This window comes from Dermochelys coriacea, chromosome 7, assembly GCF_009764565.3.
Source record: "Dermochelys coriacea isolate rDerCor1 chromosome 7, rDerCor1.pri.v4, whole genome shotgun sequence".
NCBI classification, from domain to species: Eukaryota; Metazoa; Chordata; order Testudines; family Dermochelyidae; genus Dermochelys; species Dermochelys coriacea.
In genome coordinates, this window is record NC_050074.1 from 109,574,728 (window position 1) to 109,598,013 (window position 23,286).

General features: G+C 40.2%; 1 protein-coding gene across 2 annotated transcripts in view; it reads right to left on the bottom strand.

Annotated features, from left to right (window-relative positions):
- INPP5F (inositol polyphosphate-5-phosphatase F) overlaps positions 1-23,286 on the bottom strand; it is a 101,085-nt gene that overhangs the window by 62,997 nt on the left and 14,802 nt on the right. For both annotated transcript variants that reach the window (XM_038409560.2, XM_043519217.1), the window contains exon 2: positions 8,515-8,595. In XM_038409560.2, the coding sequence (XP_038265488.1) occupies positions 8,515-8,595 (81 nt within the window). The remainder of the gene's footprint in view (positions 1-8,514; positions 8,596-23,286) is intronic.

Sequence of the window (23,286 nt, forward strand, 5' to 3'; positions counted from 1 at the left end):
TTCCTGTTTTCTGTAACTTTAAGGTTTTGCCCGGGGGGGGGGGGATCCTCAGTGTTTTGAATCTGAATACCCTGTAAAGTATTTTCCATCCTGATTTTACAGGGATGATTTTTATCTCTCTCTCTCTTTTTATTGAAAAAAAGAAAAAAAAATCCTTCTTTTAAGAACATGACTGATTTTTCCATTGTTCCAAGATCTAGGGGTTTGGATCTTTGATGATTTTGTAACAAATTGGTTAGGATATTATTCTCAAGCCTCCTCAGGAAAGGGGGTGTGTAGGGCTTAGGGGGATATTTTGGAGGAAGACGTCTCTAAGTGGTCTCTTTCCCTGTTCTTTGTTTAAAATGCTTGGTGGTGGCAGCATACTGTTCAAGGATAAGGCAAAGTTTGTACCTTGGGACAGTTTTTAACCTAAGCTGGTAAGAATAAGCTTAGGGGGTCTTTCATTTGGGTCCCCACATCTGTACCCTAGAGTTCAGAGTGGGGAAGGAACCCTGACACCCCCACCAGCTAGCTCCAATGGGCTGCTCTTACTGCAAGCAGGGGACTTCCACTAAACCCCAACATCTTTAAGAGATCAGAACTCTTAGGAAGAGGAGAAGGTAGGCAGGTGAACATGCTGGGCAACAGCATTTACTAATAAATAATCTCTCAGAATTGGATTCTGCGTATTCCCACTGTGGATTCTGGCTAGTAGTACAACTTCCAGGGATGTGGATTGAGGAGTCCCAGTTAAACAAGGATTATAGAACTGCCCTCCCAAACCCAACAACAGATTTAGATGCCATATGCAGAGCAGGGCTGCATAAAAAAATAGCAGCCCTCAGGTTTCTCTGATAGAAACGTTACAGAGCAGATCATCAATGCAGTCTTCATCTTAAAACTTTCAGATTATCCTAGCTGTAGTTTACCCTAATTCATTTTGACAGGTTTCCAATGGAAGCATCAATCTGTTTACACTGATTGCCAAAGCTTACAAAAAGCTTAGGTTATTTTATAAATGACTTAGTTCTGCTCAAACACATGCTTAAAGCCCAAGATCTAGAGTATGAAGCTTCATTTCCCCATCACAAGAATGAGGTTTTGGAAAGAAGTCAAAAGATTAATAGCCTATTTTGAGTAAAAAAGCAGACATTCAAGGGGAAAAAAAATTTAGATGAGGATACAGAACAATTTTGTTCCTGATGGAATAAAAAGCACTCTTCCAAAGGTTCAAAAGGTGTATCCACTAACCTTCTCAGCACTGGGTTAAAATTCCACACTGGAAGGGGTTTTTTGACTAGAGAGAGAGATTATTCTGTCTTTTAAGGACTCTCATGATAGTGAAATTGCTGAAGATTTTACAGTTGTCAACTGGAAGGTGGAATGAGACTGCAGAAATGTATACTTTCATAGGCAATATGGAAAGGGTGAGAGTCTTCAGGTATCATAAGTAGCCCAGAATGGATGAAAGGACAGAGTGCACAGACATATAGTTATCTTCTGCCCATAGGGAAAAGGCATCTTCATCTCCAGACGCATTATTTTATTGTCATTTCCTGGATTGCAGAAAGATGCTCTGCACTCTTGCAGAACAAGTAAAGTCAGAAGTGGTCATGTCCTATAATCAAAATAAGGAGGCAAAATTACTCTGGATTTAGACCAGTGATCGGCAACCTTTGGCATGCAGCCTGTCAGGGAAATCCACTGGCAGGCCAGGACGGTTTGTTTACTTGCAGCGTGTGCAGGTTCAGCCAATCGCAGCTCCCACTGGCCATGGTTCGCCGTTCCAGACCAATGTGGACTGCGAGAAGCGGCATGGGCCGAGGGATGTGCTGGCCACCACTTCCTGCAGCTCCCATTGGCCTGGAACAGCAAACCGCAGCCAGTGGGAGCTGCAATCGGCCAAACCTGCAGACGCTGCAGGTAAACAAACTGTCCCGGCCAGCCAGTGGATTTCCCTGATGGGCCACGTGCCAAAGGTTGCCAATCCCGGATTTAGACTATTCCTAGGTTAAAAGGTCTACAGACACTGATAGATAATATGCAAGTTCCTGTAAGGTATTCAGGGGGAGATCTCTAAACCATTATCATCTGGTTAAAATTAGAATCAGGCACCATCAGAATATTCCAACCTCTGTCTTCGCTTAATGATCACCCTTAAAAGATGACTGACTGAAAAGTTTAAAGTAGATCTCTGCTCCTGTCCAACAGGAGCATATCTGATGGAGACCGTCCATACCTGTTCGTAATTTGTGGCAGAGTTCTAAGAAAAGAACTTTCTGAATGGAAGGTCCATCACAGACTGCTTCAGAAATTTCTCCTGCTGGTTTTATGGCTTCTGACTTAAATTACCAGCAAAGAAGGCACATTGTTTGACAAGGTTAGGGGCCACAGATTGCATCCAACGAAGCCAGACATCAGTCCTATAGGGATCTCACTTCAACAGAGCAACTGAGAGCAAGAGCATCAATCTACTTGTTTAGAGAGAACTCTAATGACATTGCCCCTTGCCAATTTCACAAAACAGCACTTAAGTAACAGCAAAAATGACTTTAGAGCACAATAGCCTGCAGCTTCAAAATGTTTGTATAATGAAGGGCTTGATTGCTGACTCTATAGACCAGCACAGAATCTAACACCAGAATGTCCCAACTAGCTCAATCTGCATAAGAATCAGCCTATGAAACGGTTGCAAAACTAAAAGGGATCCCCTTTGGAAAACTACTACTACTTAGGGATATTTAAGCTATTAGTGATGTTACTATTAAATACAACAAACAATGGTATGCTGCTATTTTAAATGCATGTCAAATCCTAGAAATGAAGGCTGGGTGTCACAGAAAGTCACCTTTCTTAACAATGAAAGCCTTAATCGAAATTCTCTTAACTTTTTTTTATAATCATATATAGTACATGTACAATATTGCTAATTAGTTAAATATTAAACCAAAGATAATGAAACAGAGCTTGAAATACCTATTGGTTACAGCAGGTACTAAAGGACAGATTTTGAGAAGGATTAAAGAATTTAGTGGAAGTCTCCAAACTGGGAAAAAAAAAAAAAAAAAAACAGGCATTTCTGGAACAGATGCATCGTTTATAGCTTTGATTTGTGATTGGGGCTAGAAATTTACAGCTACTGAGTTGCACACCCACACTAGCACCAACAGAACAACTACCAAACATCAATGGCAATCAAAATTATGACATTTCAAATCCTTTATAAAGCACTACTAAACTCTTATACGGCAAGTAACACTTAAATTTCAGTTACATATGGGTATCAACCCATAAGCTAATTATCCATGAGCCTAAGAATACAATTCCACAAGTTAGCTAAAAGAAAAGGAGTACTTGTGGCACCTTAGAGGCTAACAAATTTATTAGAGCATAAGCTTTCGTGAGCTACAGTAATGCATCCGATGAAGTGAGCTGTAGCTCACGAAAGCTTATGCTCTAATAAATTTGTTAGTCTCTAAGGTGCCACAAGTACTCCTTTTCTTTTTGCGAATACAGACTAACACGGCTGCTACTCTGAAACGAGTTAGCTAGTATAAGATAGAGACAAGCTAGTACAAGTTGCATCTTTTGTTTCAAAATTTACAATAAAAGCAATGTTTTATTTAAAACCCACCATGGGTTTTATTAACATGCTAAGGAATTCTTTAAACTGATCATTGCTTAATTCTTAAGCAATGGCTAATCCTCTTAAAATGGCTCACTAACTTTTCAACCCATTAACAACTTTGTTTAACGTTCCCTTCACCTTCTTTTCCATAGGATAGTTACAACTTCCATCTTCATATTCTGTGTCACTTTTGGAGAGATTAAGAGATTAAAACTCTTGCATTTGTTGCCATTCTACTTCCACATTTCTCTTTTGAGGTAATTGATGCTTTCTTCTAACTTTGTTATTAGTCACATACCAAATCTGGTCATCTGTATTTCTTGACAAAAGAGCAATATATTCTTCCTGATAGAGAAAGCTCAACAAAAATATTGTGCTTTGGGATAAGTGTATTCTCACCTCAAAACGTATACATATAATTGGTGAACCTCACAAACTCATTTCTTCTTTGTATAAATAAGGAATTAAATGTAGGGTTTCAGCTGTCCAGCAGCAATGCAACATGCCGTTATGCCATTCTGGGCTGTTCAGGATTCACCCTTGGACATGTGTTTGAAGCCGAGGCAGCAAACTCAACCCCTCGATGATGGAGCATTAATGCTGTCTAGCAGCCTCTCTGGCCTGTGTTTACTAGTTCCAGAGAGAGCGCCATTGCTAAGCCTTAGCAACAACGTAAGACCCTTAAGGGGGCCAGAAACTCCATGTCAGATATTTGACAGTTGAATCTCTTACACAACTCAAAGACATCCCCCTCTCATATTGTCAGCCAATATTTTATAATGTATCTAACTTCCACGTGTAAGTAGGAGAATAGTCCCGCTATTGTGGGGAACTTTCCTGGCTTCTTCCGTGAAGTGGGCTAGCGAAAGGATCCGAGTCCTCGCTCCCACTTCCTTTACCTAGTGGCATCTCTGCCCTTGAGGACTCCCCTTCCATTCTCCTGTCTGGCAGAGTCCTCATAACCCCAATAAGGCTGGGACCAGGATTCCTGGAGGGCTCAACCCCCACCCTGCTGTGGTCACCTAGGACAGGGGCTAGGGTGTCCCCACTCCAGGGTACTCTCTCTGCACTGGACACTTCTCTGACCCACTGACCACTACATACAAGTTAAAGCAAATGCAAGTTATTTAGTCAACAATTAATTTTAAAAAGAATAAGGAAAAATGGGAAAGGTTAAAGGAAACATCAACCCGCTCTGTGGCAGGGAACTTCACAAACAGTGTCTCTGGAACGTCAGGGCAGCTCACAGTCTGTTCCTTGTCAGTCCCAGGCCTTCTTCTCAGGCCCTGGCTGTGCTGCAGGGATGCTGAGGGTTGGACACTTGCTCTGGTGGTGGCAACATGCTCTCAAGGTCTAAGTGGTAGGACCCTTCTTCCCAGTGTCGCCCCTGCCCTGTCGGGGTTATGATCTAAGCCTGGCCTGCAGAGCCTCTTGGCTGAGGCGTCTCCCTGTGCTGGGCCTGCTGCCCAGGGTCCCCCTCGGTCTCCCCAGCTGCTCACCGCACCCAGTTCCGGACTGCTCCAGTCCCAGCTCCCCACTCTGTCTCAGCACTGCTGCTGCTCTGCCTCCAGCTCCCTGCTTCTTTGACCCCTCTGCCTCTGGTTGCTGCAGCTCTGCTCCCAGGGCAAGTCTGCTCTCTCTGGGCTGTGCCTCTGGCTTTGGGGCTGCAGCTCTGCTCCCAGGACAGGGTCTGCTCTCTCTGGGCTGCTTTTCTGGTCCCTCTGAATCTGCCGGCTTAGCTTGGGCCCCTGCTTTCTCCTTAGCTCGGCCCCATTCTGTCTGACCCAGGCAAATCCAGCTCACACAGAGAACGGGACCCCCCCAGCCTCCCGACTCCCTGATTAGCCTGCTCGCCCTGTCATTCAGGCTGACTTGGAGCATTGGCCTCTCCCCATTGTTCCCGGGGGCTGTCAGTCTCAGGGTCCTGATTCCCCATCGACCCTTCCCTCTTTTTAGTACTGGAAGCTAGCAACTGAAACACCCCCACTGAATGTTAGTAAGGGGGCAACAGTCCCCTGACACTTGGATACACATAAATGCAAACATTAAGCACAAATAAAAATAAGCCTGCCTGAAATGATAGCATGAAAATAGCATTTTGTCCCTTAATAAACCAAATGTCAATTCAAAATAATTCAAACAAATAAGCGATAACTATTTTGATCCCCACATCAATTTTTCCCCAGTTTAAAAGAAGATTTAGTTAATTTTTAAAGGAAAATAAAAGTCTAGAATATTTATCTGAAATAGGGATTAGAGATTTCTTCACCCGCTCTCCATAGCTGTACATCCATCACCACAATGCAGGCAGCAGCATTTCCTGTGCTCTTGCCCTATAACAGCACTGGCAGTGCTATATTTCAGCATCTCTAATACTGCAGCGTATCCATTTATTATTTTGACAGATAGCAAGAGGCTGATCCATTTTACCACTTAAGCCACCCTAGTGTTCTGTAACTTTACCTACATAGACCATGTTGCCAAAAAATCACTCTTAAATGCTGTGTTAAGCACTCATGAAAATTTAAAAATAGCACTGAGAAGAAATAATCTAAACAGAAGTTATGTAAGCTTTCCCCACACAGTTTTAACAATGCACTTTTATCCAGACCTCTATCAGCATAGAGACTCTCCTAAACAGAGAATAGAGTGAAGTCAGAACACACGCTCATTGTGATGTTTTTGCATTTTAAGTTATAATCTGCATTTCATTGTCAGACTGTCAAGAATTTGCAAGCTGTAGTTGTAAATTGGAGTTGGTGAGGTACTAGTTTTCATTCATGGTTCAGGGTATTTATAGGAAAGTCATGTTCTGTGTTTTCCATCAAAAGAAGGAAACGGCACAGGAAACTTTAACCAGAAGTTGCAATTATCCACGATTAGAAAAAGAGCGCTCAGCTTAGTTAAGTAAACTATCCTACTGGGAAAGGAATTGGCGAGTCTTGCGGCAACTGGTCATCAGTGGAGATGACTGAATTATTTTCATCTATTTCAGCACTTCATAATATTTTGACAGGAGTATGACACACTGGTTCACTGGGGAAAGTTCTGATGGACAACGAGATGACAAGGATTATTACTACAAGGCTAGCAGGAAAAAACAAAATTATCAGGAACCTAATTAATGCTGATCTGAATTTTGTATTACTGTACCACACAGCTGGCAGTCTGTGTCCATGGAAGACATTCCACTAATGAGAGCCAGCTTGCCTAAATTCTCCTACATTGGCTTGCAAAAGCAAGCATTTGAAGGAGGAACATGAGAAGAAATGAGTTTTGGAACTCACTCAGGAAAAATATACGGAAAAGGGAATTCCCCCCCCCATACCCCCCACCTAATTTTTATCCCATCAGCCTCATTCATGAACCAACAGTAACGCCTTACCTACCACAACTGTCTCAGGGCTTGACTACACAAACCTTCCATATGGCTCAGATTTTAAGATGTCTGAGCAGCTTCTTCACCTTACAGATTTCCTAATTGTTACATAAATTTTTCTGATGCTATTCATTTCACTCAATCACACTAGAATAGCATTTATCCAGATATGCCTGGAGTACCATAGGTGCTAGTGGACTGATGTATTTTTATGATCAAACTCTTACACACATTTTTGACAGAATAAAGTGATTACATTAATCATTCTGGGAGAAGCACTTCTCCAACTGATTGCAGATGAGGTACTACAATCTGAAGCTTCCCCTCTCCACTCCTGTCCCACAAAAAATGCATATTGTAGCCAAGGTCAACTCAGCTACACCAGGGGTCTCAAACTCAAAATGACCATGAGGACTAGTACATTGGCCCGAGGGCCGCAACACTGACCACCCCAGCCTGCCCTGGCCCCGCCCCCACTCCACCCCTTCCATGAGGCCCCGCCCCGCCCCTTCCCAGAAATCCCCACCCCAACTCTGCCCCCTCCCCGCCCCCAGGGTATGCAGGAGCGGTGCAGGGTGCAGCAGGGGTTCGGGTGCAGGAGGTATGCAGGGTGCATCAGTGGTCTCAGGGCAGGCGGTCAGGGGGCTAAGGGCAGGCGGCCAGGGTGCAGGAGGGGTTTGGGGGGGCACGTCCAGCCCGGCGTGCACCGGGGGCAGGACAGACTCCCTGCAGGCCTGCCCTGCCCCGCCCACAGCCACTCCGGAAAGCGGCCGGGACCTGCGGGGGGGCGCCCCCCACAGGGGTCTATGTGTTGCTTTAGCCGCTCCTCCAGGTATCTCCCCCAAAGCTCCCATTGGCCAGGAATGGGGAACCGCAGCCAATGGGAGCTTTGGGGGAGGTACCTGGAGAAGCAGCCAGGGCAACACACAGACCCCTGTCCCCCAGGTCCTGGCTGCTTCCCGGAGCGGCGCGGGGTCAGAGAGGGAACCTGCCCTGCCCCTGGTGCGCACCGGGCCGGAGCCGCTCTAGGTAAATGCTGGGGGGGGGAGGGCGGGGGAAGACTTTGCAGGGAGCTGGCAGGCCACAGAAAATAACCCCGCGGGCCACGTGGTGTAGCTCAGGGGTCTCAAACAAGAACCTAGGTCTCCAGGTCTGACAACCATTTTTAGCTCTCATAGCAACTCTAGTTGACATAGTGCTGAATGTGGCTACCCAAACCAGACAACAGTACAGCCAGTGAACTTAAAAACCTAGACAAGAATCTTTTTCCATACAGCCCCAATTCTTGGACTATAATTTGCCTCCATCAAAATTTACAGAAAAAAACTCTACTAGGACTATTCTTCCCACCCAGAAAGAAACTAGACCAGGAAAAGAGAACCACACACCACGGTCCAGATCCTCTTTTCTACCCACCAGTGATATGGAGGATTGATCATTTCAGATTGGTACACGGAACACTGCAAAGCTTCTTTTTTATTATGCAATCACATTACAATATAAAACACGTTTAAACAAATCATACCTGTATGAAGCTGAACTTTCCCAATCACTCCCTCTACCAGGCCCAGACAGACAGGATTCCAAGCCAGAAGAAGATCAGTGGCTGCAAGAAAAATCGAGGCTTATAAGAAAATCTGAAATGTAACAATAGAAGCATTTACATTAAAAAACAAAACACTTTATTTTTCAGGAATTTCTAATGCACATGTAAAAAGTTGTTTTCATCATCAATCCTAAAGTATTCTAAAGACTTAAATTACTAACCCTTGACACCTTAATCAGCACTACTAATTACTGTTCTGGATGAAACTCAGTTTTGTGACTTCTATCCAAGCCTCATGGATTCCCAGTAAATCTCAAGTTAATGAGACAAGCTTAGTGTAAAAACTAGTCCTGTTCACTTTCGCATTTTTATCATTTGAAACATGCCTCATCCAAGTGTCCAAAATAGGGAAATGCCATGGCAATTACTGGTGCTCTTTAGTCTCAATCATGTAATAGCAAAAATTAACACCCTCCCTCGCAACACCCATCCCAGCCATGCTTTGATACAGAGTATGAAATAAAATCCAACTCATCCAATAGGGACATGGTGCATAAAGAATATAATGAGATTACCATTTGGGGGGGTAGGCATATCACCCTGAACTGCATGATTTAAAGCAAGCTCCTTCCAAAAGGTGTCATTGTCACAAGCCAGCATAGTACAGTAATAAGTATGAAGGCAAGTTTGTACCTCAAGTGAGATGCTCAAGATGCATGCTTACTAACACTTTCTTAAAGTTTAGAAAACATCCTTTGAAACCATTTCTACCTCACTGAGGTGAAATTATTTGATTAAGGAAAACCACTTATTCCCAGGGTTTTAGAGACAAGGAAAAACTCCACAAATCCTCTTCATGGAAGAACAAAGCAATGTGTGTTACATGTTTTATTCAAGTCTCCATTTACAGCTTCAAAATGTATCTGATAATAACGGATCACAATAATACTATATGTACTAAATCATCCCAGGGAACATGACACACAGAAAAGAATCATTCATCCAGAACACTGTGGGGAAATAAGATTTGGCACTTCCGTTTTCTATTGTAAACTTTTTATTCCAATTTTGTTCCCTTCCCACTTCAGACGTCTTCAGTTTAATCATCAAGACAACACGGTCTTTTGCGTTGCCAGTTAAAAACAGTGATCACTAGCATCAGGGGAGTTGTGAAGTAATAATAATTTGCACAGGGAATCTGGAAGTCTGACAGGCCAGGCTAGGCAATATTCTACAATTCAAAATCAGGTCCAACCTGGATTTAACTATTCCCATTACATTAGGTAACCCAGTAAAATTGAGCGCGAGGAAAAATATACAGCATCAAGCAATATCCTACACTTTACAGAAGTAAGTTGGAGCTCATTGTTCAAAACTTCCAAGAGGTGATGTGAAGGCACAAGCAGAGTCAAACAACCTACTGCTAGTGTACACATTCTATATGAAGGGTCTTTAAAAAAAAAACCCACCACAAAACACTGAGCATATATTGGTTAATCATCTTGAACAATTTTGACACTCCAATAGCTCAAAAACTAAAATATTTTTCAAAAAGCTAAAATTTATTAAAATTCCCATATTAGGATCATTTAGAGTTGATACAAAATCAAAGTTTAAAGTAATCAAAGAAGGAATGTTTCACATTAAACTAAGCAGCATGGTCTAATGGATAGTGCATTGGATTGAGACTCAGGAAACCTGGGTTCTACTCACAACTCAGCAACTTTGGACAAGTTACTGTCTTCCTTTGTCTCCATTTTCTCATCTGTAAAATGGGAATAAGGACACTAATCTCCTTTGTGAAGTGCTTTGAGATCCATAAATAAAAGTGCTATAAGAACAAAGTATTGTTTATTGTATTTTAACATTAGATGTGATAAATGAAGTGCGATGGGGGGTAAGCTCTCTTTGATGGGCACCCAGCCAGCCAGTGAGTTGTAAAATCCCTCTTGGTAGCTGTTCTCTGCTTGCTTTACTTGTAAAGGGTTAAAAGTCGCCCGGATAAAGGAAAGGAAGTGGGCACCTGACCAAAAGAGCCAATGGAAAGGTAGAACTTTAAAATTGGAAAAGAAACTTTCCCTTTGTCTGTTGTTCTCCAGAGAAGGAGACACGGAGCAGCAATGCTATAAGCAGGAATGCTGTGTAAAGTTTCAACCAGATATGAAAACCATCAGATCATATCTAGAACTACTTTTAACCACCCAAATATGTAAGTAAATTAGGAATGTTTAGGAAGACACGATTAGGTTTATTTCTGTTTATTTTTTTAAGGCTTGTGGACTCCTCTTTGCTAACCCCAGATGCTTTCGTTTGTTGTAACCTTTAAGCTGAACCCCCAAGAAAGCTATTTTGGGTGCTTGATTTTTGGAATTGTTCTTTTAAAAATATAGCAAAAGCCTAAGTTCAGATGTATTTTCTTCCTTTTTTGTTTTTAATAAAATTTACCTTTTTTAAGAACAGGATTGGATTTTTGGTGTCCTAAGAGGTTTGTACATATGCTGTTTGATTAGCTGGTGGCAACAGCTAATTTCCTTTCTTTACTTTCTCAGCACTTCCCGGGGAAGGGGTGAGGGGGCTTGAGGGTATCCCACAGGGAGGAATTCTGAAGTGCTCCTTCCTGGGTCCATGGTTGGTTTTTTTGCATTTGGGTGATGGCAGCGTTTATAAAGCCAAGGTCAGAGAAAAGCTGTAACCTTGGGAGTTTAATACAAACCTGGAGTAGCAAGTATTAATTTTTAGAATCCTTGCAGGCTCCCACCTTCTGCACTCGGGGTGACAGAGTGGGGATTCAGCCTTGACATTAGATATGCCATTTTCTAAGACATACAGAAAATCTTATTACAGGTGCCTCTGTAGCTATTATTATTATTATTACTACTACTACTACAAGACCACAGTTTACCTGTGTTATAACACTTCTCTCTGGATTCCTACAATCCATTGCCATTCCAAATTATAAAACATACAAGATTTCTTTCTACCTGTCAGTAGGAACGGGGGGGAAGTCTAGGGTAAAGAAGAAATGTTCTTTTCTATCTTTCTCTGAAGGTGCTAAAATTCGTGGTCATGTGGTTATCGTCCATGAATGAATTCCAGATTCATAGTCTAGTAGCAGAGAAAGCTCTGTCTCCTGTAAATACAACTCCCCTGATGAGTTTGGTTCACCGTTTCCAGTACAGTATATCCAATGTTTGTTAAATTTATGGTATTGGAAAACAAAATCCAGTTGGCATTTTTAATGCAATTGCTGGTAATTTAAAATTGAGCAAAGCTGAGTGGGAAAAGAATTATTCAAGCTTGACCTTAAGTTGTCACCTGCAAACACTAAACTTAATGATTTGTAAACACTGTTCAGTTTCTTTTTAAAACTTTTTTGCATTATTAAGATGCATTATGCATCATTATTATAGTATGTTCTTTTCATTCTTTTAAAGGCTGTTTTTCTAATTTGGAAGAAATTCTCTCGTAGAGAGGAGGATATTTAAAGAGATACTGTAGTAACAAGTTTCTGAGTAGCAGCCGTCTTAGTCTTTTTGCGAATACAAGGAGTAATTGTGGCACCTTAGAGACTAACCAAAAAAAAAATTAATGAAATAAAATTTATTTATTTTATTGAGCACCCGATGAAGTGAGCTGTAGCTCATGAAAGCTTATGCTCAAATAAATTTGTTAGTCTCTAAGGTGCCACAAGTACTCCTTTTCTTTTTGTAGTAAGAAGATTTAAATCTTCCCTCCTTTCTACTCACCTTACCCATCGAAAGCAATTCAGAGATCAAGCTGGTTTGTGAATTTCAACCAGATATCCACCAACAACCTCCAGGAGCCAGAGTTCTCCTTTATAAAAATGTTCATGTTGTAGTGGAACCTCACTAACTCATTACGAGGCAAGAAACAAATTGTGAGTTACTGAATTTTGGAAGAAAACATTAATGAAGCATTAATTTTGGAAGAAAACATTGATTGGTCATTCACTGTAGTGAACAGGTGGTCCAAGAATTATCTTAAAGGCCTGTGCTGCCTCTCTGCACCACAAAATTTTGGTGGATTTGTATTAACAAGTACAATCTTTGTAAATCTATATTACCTGTTTAAAGCCTCTGAAGATTTACTTTTGAATGAAAATGAGTCAAGACTCAAAATTTAAAGCTGAAATGTGGGTAGTGTTATTTCCCCTACACTGTTGGCAGAAGTCTTAAAAGTAACCCAAAAGAGATGATTAACTCCAGGGTTTTGAAGAAGGCAGTCAAAGTAATCAGAATAACTAATTAAAAATTCCTGAAACTGGCCTGATGTGATCAATTTATAGATTACTCTTTTATTTGATGTGGGAGCGGGGGAGGGTTGCGATTACAGACTCAGTTTTGTTATTGTTTTCACAGTAGTCATGGATTCCATAATTTTCATATTTTATTTACAGATATGGATATAGATCTTGGCATTTGGCATTTTGCATGCTTAGTGGCTGTGACAAAAACTGATTTAAATGAGAAACTTGGGAACTGTCAAGATAAAACCTGGGATGCCGGACAGGCTAATAGAACAAAACTTTGTTTAGCTAGTGATTTGTTGTGGGTCACCAATCTACAGTTTCTCTGCTTTGGGAAGGGGTGGAGGAAGGCAAAACTTATATAGCTGGTTTAAAAGGATCAGTGCAAAGTGGATGCTTTTGTTTTTGTAGTGGCTGAGGCAGAAAAGCAGCACCGAAGACAAGCAAGCAGCAGCTCTCTTCTACTAACTTTCCCCAACTGCAGCGAAGCCAACTAGGAGGCACTAAGATCAGCATTTTCTACATTATGTAATGGCTTGAAAAATTTCACTGTGAACTAAAGGATATTTTTATTGAAATCCTACGATGACTTTATCATACACTCCCTCTCACCATGATTTTCCATATAATTTACCATGAGAAATACTACTAACCTTAATTACAATTCTCACGCCAAGAACATTACATGCATGCACTCTAGAAAATAATTTTGCTGTATAGGGTGAACATACTTTGTGAGTACTTGCAAGACACCAAGAACCAGTCTACATATTTCCTTCTTCTAACAAAGAGTTCTCTAACAAAATCAAAAGTGCAGAGTTATTGCTCATTCCAGAAAGACTATCAACCCTCATTCCCTGAGATTTATAATAGATCAACTGATGAAATACTAATTAGTTTGTAAAAAGAAAAGGAGTATTTGTGGCACCTTAGAGACTAACAAATTTATCTGAGCATAAGCTTTCGTGAGCTTTTTGTGAATACAGACTAACACAGCTGCTACTCTGAAACCTCTAATTAGTTTGTGAGTAGCAAAAATTTTTTAGAGTCACTGAAATTGATAAAGTTCTTTGTAAAACAATTAATATGAGATTACTGCAATAGACTATATTTCAAAGGTCTCTACAGTGATTTCAGAACATAAGGCTGCGCCTACACTAGACTTTTTTCTTAAAGTTAAAAATCTGCTGATTCTAGCAATGGTGAAAGTACTAACAGACCAGCTAGCATTTTAACCACCACACTGCCCAAAACCTGCTCAAAATAGGGCTATACAATATGAGGATTAAAATGCTAGAGCAAACAGCACCTTATCTGAGCAATAACTCTCACTGCTGCCACTACCAATGAAAGCTTTCAAAAACAGTCTAGACGAAAAGGCTTGAGTGTCCTGCAAGTGATTTTCAGGGTGGACCGACACCCTGGTCGCATATAGTATTCTGCACACCCGCACGCCATGAGCAATGTCTTTCGGAAGAGACTTTTTAAAAACAGCCTGCCAGTACCACATCAGTACTGAAGATAATGCCTAATAAGTATAATGCACAAAATTGTTAAGCAGCATTGTAAGAAATAAGTCTGCAAAATTTGTTAATATAAATCCTAGGACTTGTATACAATAGCTGGAAACTGAAGGCAGACAAATTCAAAATTAGAAATGAGGCCCAAATTTTTAACAGTCACAGTGATTAACCATTGGAACAAACTCCAAGGAAAATGGTGTGGCTTCTCCATTAGACTGTTAACTTGAACAAAAGCTGAAACTGTCCTAACTACAACTCTGCTGTCAGGGCCTCAGTAATTAGTAATGTGAGCTAAAGCAATTCTCTCATAGTTTGATTAGTATTTGCAGGAGTATGGTATTCTCTCCATCCACACCTACTAATCTTCCCTACTCTTTCCACCCAAAGAGCTGTTAGTCTACAGCTAATGCTGCTCAAATTGAATTTCCTACTAATGCATTCATAAAGAGTGTAGGAAAACCACCAAATCAGCCATAACTCAAATGCCTTGTCACCCCTTACCCAAACAGACTCCACTCTTCTGCTCCAGAAACACAGGCCTTTTGTCAATTCCAACATGCCAAACTTGGCGCAGTTTCACACAATCATACTAGAACACAACTGTCTCCTACTGTTCAATGCCAACACTTCAGGGCAAGAACAGTGTCTTTGTACAGTTCTTAAAAGATTAGGGTCCCCAGTCCTAATAAGGTTTTCACATTTCCGTAAAAGAGTGGAGACATTTAATGCCTATTTTGTTTCAGTCTTCGCTAAACAGGTTAATAGTAACCAGTTACTCAACACACGTAATATTAAAGGAAGAAGGAATGCAAGCCAAAAAGAGGGAAAGAACGGGTTAAATTAACCTCCCCTTCTTCAAATGATGGTCCCTATTGATTTCCACTAAGGGTGATTAACAAGCAATACCTGGCTAGGAGGAGCGTGCAAGGGTGCAGTGGAGGACCGCTGTGCAAAACGAGGCATCTGTTGCAAAAACACACACTACCTAAATGAGAAGGAAAAAGCATGTACCGAACTCCACATCCCCTTTACATATGTCTGCAAGGGGTACATCGTGGAGCCTGGCAGTAGCTGAGGTCCCTGAACTGAGTTCCCTAGCAACGAAAAATGTCCACAACTACCCTGCTGTGCAACCCGCATTCATGGCCGGTTGCTAAGTTCCTGCTGAGAGCATTGACAAGCACATTCTGGGTTCCTGGCAGGTAGGCTGCTGACAAAAGGATATGCCATGCAATGCACCATTTCCAGAGGCATACCGTTTCAGCACACTGAAAGAGTTCCCTGGCCAGGATTCAACTGCGGCCCCATGGTGACCTCAATGAGGTGCTTCTTAAGATGGAAGACTCTTCCTTCCTGTGTACAAGCAGGGAAGGAGAGGCAGATCCTGCATCTGGACATTGTACGGGCTTCCCCCCAAAACAATACAGACAATACAGGTGCTCATTGCTGAGGGAAAACAAGCGACAGCAGGAAGTGCAGACTTTGAATCCCGGCCTCTTCAGCATAATCCAGTGACCAGACTCGGGTACTGGGGAGAAGATATCGGATTGTTTGGCGGGAAAATGCTGAAGCTGCGTCCCCAGATTTTAAACCTACAATATTTCTAAAAACAAGAAAGCTACTATAAAAACAGCAAGAATCCTGACTATAAACAAAAATAAAAATAGTTTTTCTGGAAAGTTTGGAAAACGTGTCACCAAAGGACAAAAGGATAACAGAAGCCCCGACTTGGACTATGCAGCCGTGAGAAGGAACTGAAGATATGGTTGGTCTGCCCCACTCTTTATCGCCTTGGGCGAAACCCTGAGGCAGAGCAAGGATGCATAAGCAGACTGACAGACGTTACTACTTTGAAACTCTTCGGACACAGTGCATAACCCTCAGTGGAATACAATAGGGACCATCGCTCAAAGAAGAGCTAGCTGAAACCATCTCGAAACTGTTAGTAATTATCTTTGAGAACTCGTGGGAGACAAGTGAGGTTCCAGAAGATTGGAGAAGGGCAAACATAGTACTTATCTTTAAAGAGGGGAACAAAGAGGATCTGGGAATTATAGACCAGTCAACCTAACTTCGATACCTGGAAAGATACTGAAACAAATTATTAAAACAATGAATTTGTAAGTACCTAGAGGATAATAGAGTTATAAGGAATAGTCACCATGGATTTGTCAAGAACAGATCATGCCAAACCAATGTAATTTCTTTCTCTGATTGTGTCACTGACCTACTGGATGGTGGGAAGCAGTAGATGTGATCTATCTTATTTTACTAAGGCTTTTGACACAATCCCACTTGACAGTCTCATACGCAAACTAGGGAAATGAGATCTAGATAAAATTACTATAAGTTGGGTGAACAACTGATTGAAGGATCATACTCAGAATAGTTTTCAATGGTTTGCTGTCAAACTGGGAGGAGTTATCTACTGGGATCCTGCAGGGGTCAGTCCTGGGTACAGTATTATTCAATACTTTCATTGACAACTTGAATAATTGAGAAGAGTACGCTTAAAATCTGCAGATAACAGCAATTTGGGAGGGACTGCAAGCACTTTGGAGTACAGGATCAGAATTCAAAATGACTGACAAATGGAAGAAATGGTCTGAATTCAAAAAGATGAACTTCAATAAAGACAAGTGCAAAGTACTTCACTTAGAAAAGATCAAATTCACAACTGCAAACTGGGGAAAACTGGCTAGGCAGTAGTGCTGCTGAAAAGGATTAGGGAAGGGTGTTTATAGTGGGTCACAAATTGACTATGAATCAACAATGTGATGCAGCAGCTAAAAAGGTTAATATGCTAGGGTGTTTTAGCAGGAATGCTGTATGTAAGACACAGGAGGTAATTGTCCCACTCTATTTAGCGCTGGTGAAGCCTGAGCTGAAGTATGGTGACCAGTTCTGGATCCATACTTTAGGAAACATGGGGATAAATTGGAGAAAGTGCAGAGGAGAACAACAAAAATGATAAATGGTTCAGGAAACCTGACCTATGAGGAAAGGTTAAACAACTAGGCACGTTTTGTCTTGAGAGAAAATGCCTGAGGGTGGGGGACCAGAAAAGAGTCTTCAAAGATGTTAAGAGCTGTTATAAAGAGGACTGTGATCTATTGTTCTCGATGTCTGCTGAAGGTAAGACAAGAAGAAGTGAGCTCAATCTGCAGCAAGGGAGATTTAGGTTAGATATGAGGGGAAAAGATTTAACAATAAGGATAGTTAAGCTCTGAAAAGGCTTCCAAGGGAGAATGAAATCCCCATGACTGGAGATTTTTAAAGCCAGATCAGATCCATCTCTGATAGGTGTATGTCCAAGTTTACTTGGTCCTGCCACAGTACAGTGGGCTGGACTAGGTGACTTCTTGAAGCCAGTCCTACGTTTGTATGATTCTATGGAGTCTATAATAAAAATAGAACTTTGTAAAGAAGAAATTACCAATAACCTATAGCAAATATTGATGAGAAATAAAAAGACTTAAACTCAACTGATGTCATATTTACTGTTAACATTCCAGTTATTAAAGAAATGGCAATTACTGTAAATAATCATTTGTTTTCCAAAAACTTCATCAATAAGCTGTTTGTTAAAAAACTTGTTTGCTTAGATAAAACAAGATCGAATTGACTATTAAGGTCATTGGAACCTGCTATTTCCCTTGAAAGCCCACAAAAGGAACAGTCTATTTTTCAGGTTTCAGAGTAACAGCTGTGTTAGTCTGTATTCGCAAAAAAGAAAAGGAGTACTTGTGGCACCTTAGAGACTAACAAATTTATTCGAGAATAAGCTTTCATGGACTACAGCTCACTTCATCGGATGCATTTGCATAGTCTATTTTTCAATTTCAGTCTGTTTCAGCTCCTTCTTTAAAGATGTTGTGCATGACTGGAGAACTACAGGTGAACCAGGATGCATTAGAAGTATTGCCCTTTTTATTGCCTATGAAAGAGTAAAATGAATGCCTGCAGCAAAATTTAATACGCCACTTTTAAACTGGATCTTAAGTGTAGGTTTTGTAATCTATATATATGTTGCTCTTTTGCCCCTGCTTGCTTCAGCCTGGACACCATTAAAAATTATTTAAATTATAAACCTAATCTAACACTTTAGTTATCACCAGCAGCAATATATACAGCTGAGGTTGTGAACTATTAGCCTCCTTCATGGGTTCTTTACTTTCTACAAGATTCATTTTCCAAGCTCTCTCTTCTGCCCACAGTAGAGTTGTTTTAAAGATGAAAATAGAGTATAAAGAAATTCAAGTTGTGCTAATGTTGAAAACATTTTGGGGGTACTGTAATAAAAATAGCAAATCACTTTTAAAGACAGACTAACACGGCTGCTACTCTGAAACCTTTTAAAAAGGGGAGGCTCAAAAGTATCAGAGCTTTGAAAAATAATACATACACCAGCCCAAAACTAGGGTTCTAGGAAAAACCAGTACAGTATGTGATCATGTAAATAAAGACCACCTTAAAGCAGATGTATGAGAATGCTTCACAAGTATAATTGACATTTTGTTTTTGAATATTGTTTGACCCTAGCAAAGTATCCAAAATAATATATGAATACCTATAATTCCCATCAAGCAGGAGTGATATTTTGCAGTCACCTGCATCAAACTACAACAGAAAAATTGCTTATGTTTACAATCAAAAATGTGCAAGTTCTGATAATAAGTGCAGAGACTAGATAGGATTCTTTCCAGTTATTTTTAAATTTACTTTTCATTCTTTATGCTATTTAGTTTTGCATTTCTTATCTTGGTAACAAAAGTAGGTCAGTTAGTCACTTGTCTCTAGTTAATTTCACTTTGCAGTAGTCATTCAGTCACACAATAATGCAATGCTTGGGTTGCAGGCACTACAGGCAAAATACTGGCTTTAAAAGCCTTCCATCATGTGCTTTTTTTTTTTTTTTTTTTTTAAAAAGGGACAAATGTTTTTAGTCCTAGGTTTTGTTAAAAAAAATAATTACTTTTCATAGGAGCTTAAAACTGGCAAGCATTCTTATGTCCTGAAGGTATTTTTAAAAACATCCTTGACCTGATTAGCTACACTTTTGACCTTCGCCTTCTTGACCTTCTATTGAAAAAGGGTACTTCCTCCAAAAAGACTACAAAACTAGCTGCCTCTCCTCATCCTGAGTGAGGTGGGTTAGCTAATGAAAACCACAATTGCAGAAACTCAAATAGTGTAAAAAAAAAAAAAAAAAGTTGTGGAAGTAATATGCATATTTAACCTCACTAAATATCTGCATTCTTTGTTACCTCCCATTTTCCCTCATCTGTACACTATTTAGACTAAACTATTTCCAATTGGACCCTTTAATTCTGTAATGTACCTAGTAAACTATTAGCACAATGCAAATACTTCAGATTAAGAAAAAGCTATTTCCAAAAGCACGGAAGTCAGTGGGAGTTTACCTTGACTAAGGAGTGCTGACAAGGGCCCCTAAAGAAGGGACGTTGACTTCTACTTATTTCATTGCTAACTACAGCCCTTTCTAATTTCTGGGCTTGGGTGGGGAGGGGGGAGAAGACAAGCCAACTACCATGGTAAAATAGAAATACAACCATTTCCATTTTCTTGGGTGTGTCTGAGCAAGCTCTCTATAGAAGCACAGAATACAAGCAAGTACACATCCTCACAGTCTGTATCTCGGCAAGTGACAGTATTAACTAAATGCAATTCTTTTATAACCGAACTATTATGGTTACTTGTGGAATTTCTCTTCTGTATTTGAGATGTTAAGACTTTGGATGAAAAGCATATTTAAAATAACCTTATTACATAGAACTCATAATGGGGGAGCATGAACAGGGATTTATTTCATTTGCAGCAACAGGAACATATTAAAATGACAGACTTCAGTAGCTGGTTAATCCACCAAGAAGATTAAGTTCCCTTGTTACTATAATCAGTATTCAAATCTCAAAAGCAACTAATTCTCCGGAAACAATTATCAACCTTTTCCTGATCATGTGTCACTGTTTGTTTTTCCCCCAACAGTTATAGTTTCTTACAGGCGTTTTAATATCTATTGTACACAGTAATGAAATAAAGCTTTGCAGCTTGCATTGAAACAAAGGACTGCAATCTACTGTGGCAGTAAAGGTTCCCTCTGAGTCAGCAAGGTACAACACAACTCAAACTGAGCTTACAGAGAAGTATATCATAATTACCATTTGTGGCAGGACCCGGGTCTGAGCCGCAAAAAATTCACAGGAGGCCCAGTTAAGCAACAATTCTTTAAGGATGCCAGTTTAATTTCCAGAGCTCTTACTGAGCACATACCATAGCCAGAGAAGCATCTGGCCACACTCCCTTCAGACATATATCTTACCAAGCTATCCCAACACAAAAGACAGCCCTTAGGTTTGTACAGTTCCCTGTCTCCATCTTACAAAAGTATACCAGCCCTCTTTAAATGTTACAAGCTTTCGCAGGCTCAGCTACATACCAATGGCTTCATTTCAAGGAAGCACTCCCTCCCATCAACAACAAAAATGGGGGGGGGGGGGAAACTTAGCGGGGCAAAGTCCTAGCAGTAGTATTAAGACATAAAGCAAGAGGGCTGAAGGAACCCCTTCAGGAGTCACAGCCAACCTGTACTACACATCACACCCTTTATGAAAAGAAACAAAAACAGAATAGAACAGACATTTTACGTGCATCTTCTTCCCCCACCCAGTCCCAGCATCCTCTGAATTTACCCCTTAATGAAATTAATACAATTATATCAAGAGTATTTACCATCTTATATACAAATTTGCTTGGAATAGGAAGACAATTACATTTCTCAAGGAAGAGACTAGGTTTCAAATATGCATCTGCACCAATTCAGACAGCAAGACTAGTAAAGAATCTTGTGTGCTCACTTTGTATTCCCAAATACTTTCTACCACTAAAACACTTCAAATAGCAAAGCCACATAAGAACACAGACTACATCACAAATACATATAAAATTGAAATTCTGAGTTGTAGAGAACTTTATTTTGTAAAGAATCCTGCATACAAACTGTATAATGATAAAAGGCAGCACGCGGTTTAAGTAACTGAAAGCAACAGTGTAAAATGACACTGATGAATAAATTAAAGCAATCATAAGATGGAGAAAGGGAAAGAAGACAGCATAGAAAAAGTGTTAAGATTAGCTTTACACAAATATGTGAGTCAGCAAAAGAGAGCAACTCAGACAGCTAAAGGAAGGATGCTCTTGATAGCAGAATCTATATAGGAAGAGTCAAGGGTGGCAAGAGAAAGGGAGGGGACTTTTTTTAAGTTGGACATGGAGAAGAGAGAGGGAATTACAGAAAAGTAAAACTGTGTGTGTGAGGTAGTTCACACACTATTTTGAACCAAAACCTATGAAAGTAGCCTTAGGATAGATCAATGGTCATCTTTCTTAAAGTTAAGAGCAGCAATCTGTATAAGCTGTCTAGGAAACTAGACGTTTGAGTCCACAATGAAGGAAGCTGAAGATATTGGCTTGGAGCAGAAAGAAGCTGCTCACTTCCAGACCACTGCAGGCCTCACCTAGCACATGGAACAGATATTTCAGTCTCTGTAGTGGCTTCTTTATTGCTTTGTGATGTAATCGGAGATGCAAGTGATTATACAAGAAAATACAGCGTTGGGCATTTGACCAGACCAAAAATAATTGGTCAACTGACCGGTCATATTATCAAATAATGTCCAAAATGGTCATATATTTTAAAATACTAATTTATTACAACAGTAAAAAAAACAGCAAGATTTTATGGTCTCCCACAAGCTTATTCTTACATAGTTACTTATGCCCGATTACAAAAAACAAGCTACTTAACTGAGTTATTTTAATTCAGAAAAATGTGAAACAATTAAATGAAGTTCTAAAAATAAAAAGGATTATTGTTACAAACTTTTTTTTGTGCATTGTTTGGTTAGCATTTAAGTGAGAAATGTTATTCAAGACTGAACAGTTACAAAATAAAAAAGAAATTAAACAAAAATAAAAAACAGCAACTATAATATAAAAATATATATATTTTTAAAATACCACTTATGCTAAGTAGGCATCAGGCCAACTCTGGAAGAAGCTTATTGGCTTCGCATCTTTTACCTTTGTGTCAGGAAAGGAGGTTTAATGATTGAACTTTCCTTGCTAACCCCTACTCCCTTCTGAGTTAATTTCTATATGTTTGTCTAGTCAGTTTAGATTGTAAACTCTTTGGGGCAAGGACCAGGTCTTTTAACTTGATTAATATGCTTTGTAAACTGTCACATACATTGATGGTCTGGTATACAAATAAAGATATACACGTTTTTCCTGAAGATTCTAGCCAATCAAGAACTTTCAATTAGTCCACCTTTTTCCCAATAGGTGGCATTATCATATAGTAAAAAGGGAAGTTTCAGAGTAGCAGCCATGTTAGTCTGTATTCGCAAAAAGAAAAGGAGTACTTGTGGCACCTTAGAGACTAACAAATTTTTTCATGAAGTTGACAGATTTCCACGCTATACAGCTAAATTCAGTGCCTTGCATAATGACAAAAATTTGTTAGTCTCTAAGGTGCCACAAGTACTCCTTTTCTTTTTAGTAAAAAGGGAGTGATCAAGACATTTAAGTAGGTGTGCTAACAGATGACACCAGGATGCAACCAAAAAGGTAGGCTGTGGCCTAAATCAGGCCCCAGATACTCTTGCTGGAATATATGAAAATATTTGACTATGCTATATATATATATTAAGCAGTCAACTGACTGGCTTGCCAAGTCCAAATGGGCATTATACTTTTTATATTGTTCTCCATCCCTTTACTTATATATCCTAACATTGTATTTGCTCTTTTAAGCACAGCTGCAAATTGAGCAGCCCTGGATGACTTGGGCACACAGTTATCTGACATATACCCCCAAAACCCAGGGTAGTAGTTAAGATCAGTTAGGAGACTATTACAGTCAGTTCTTCATCTGACTAC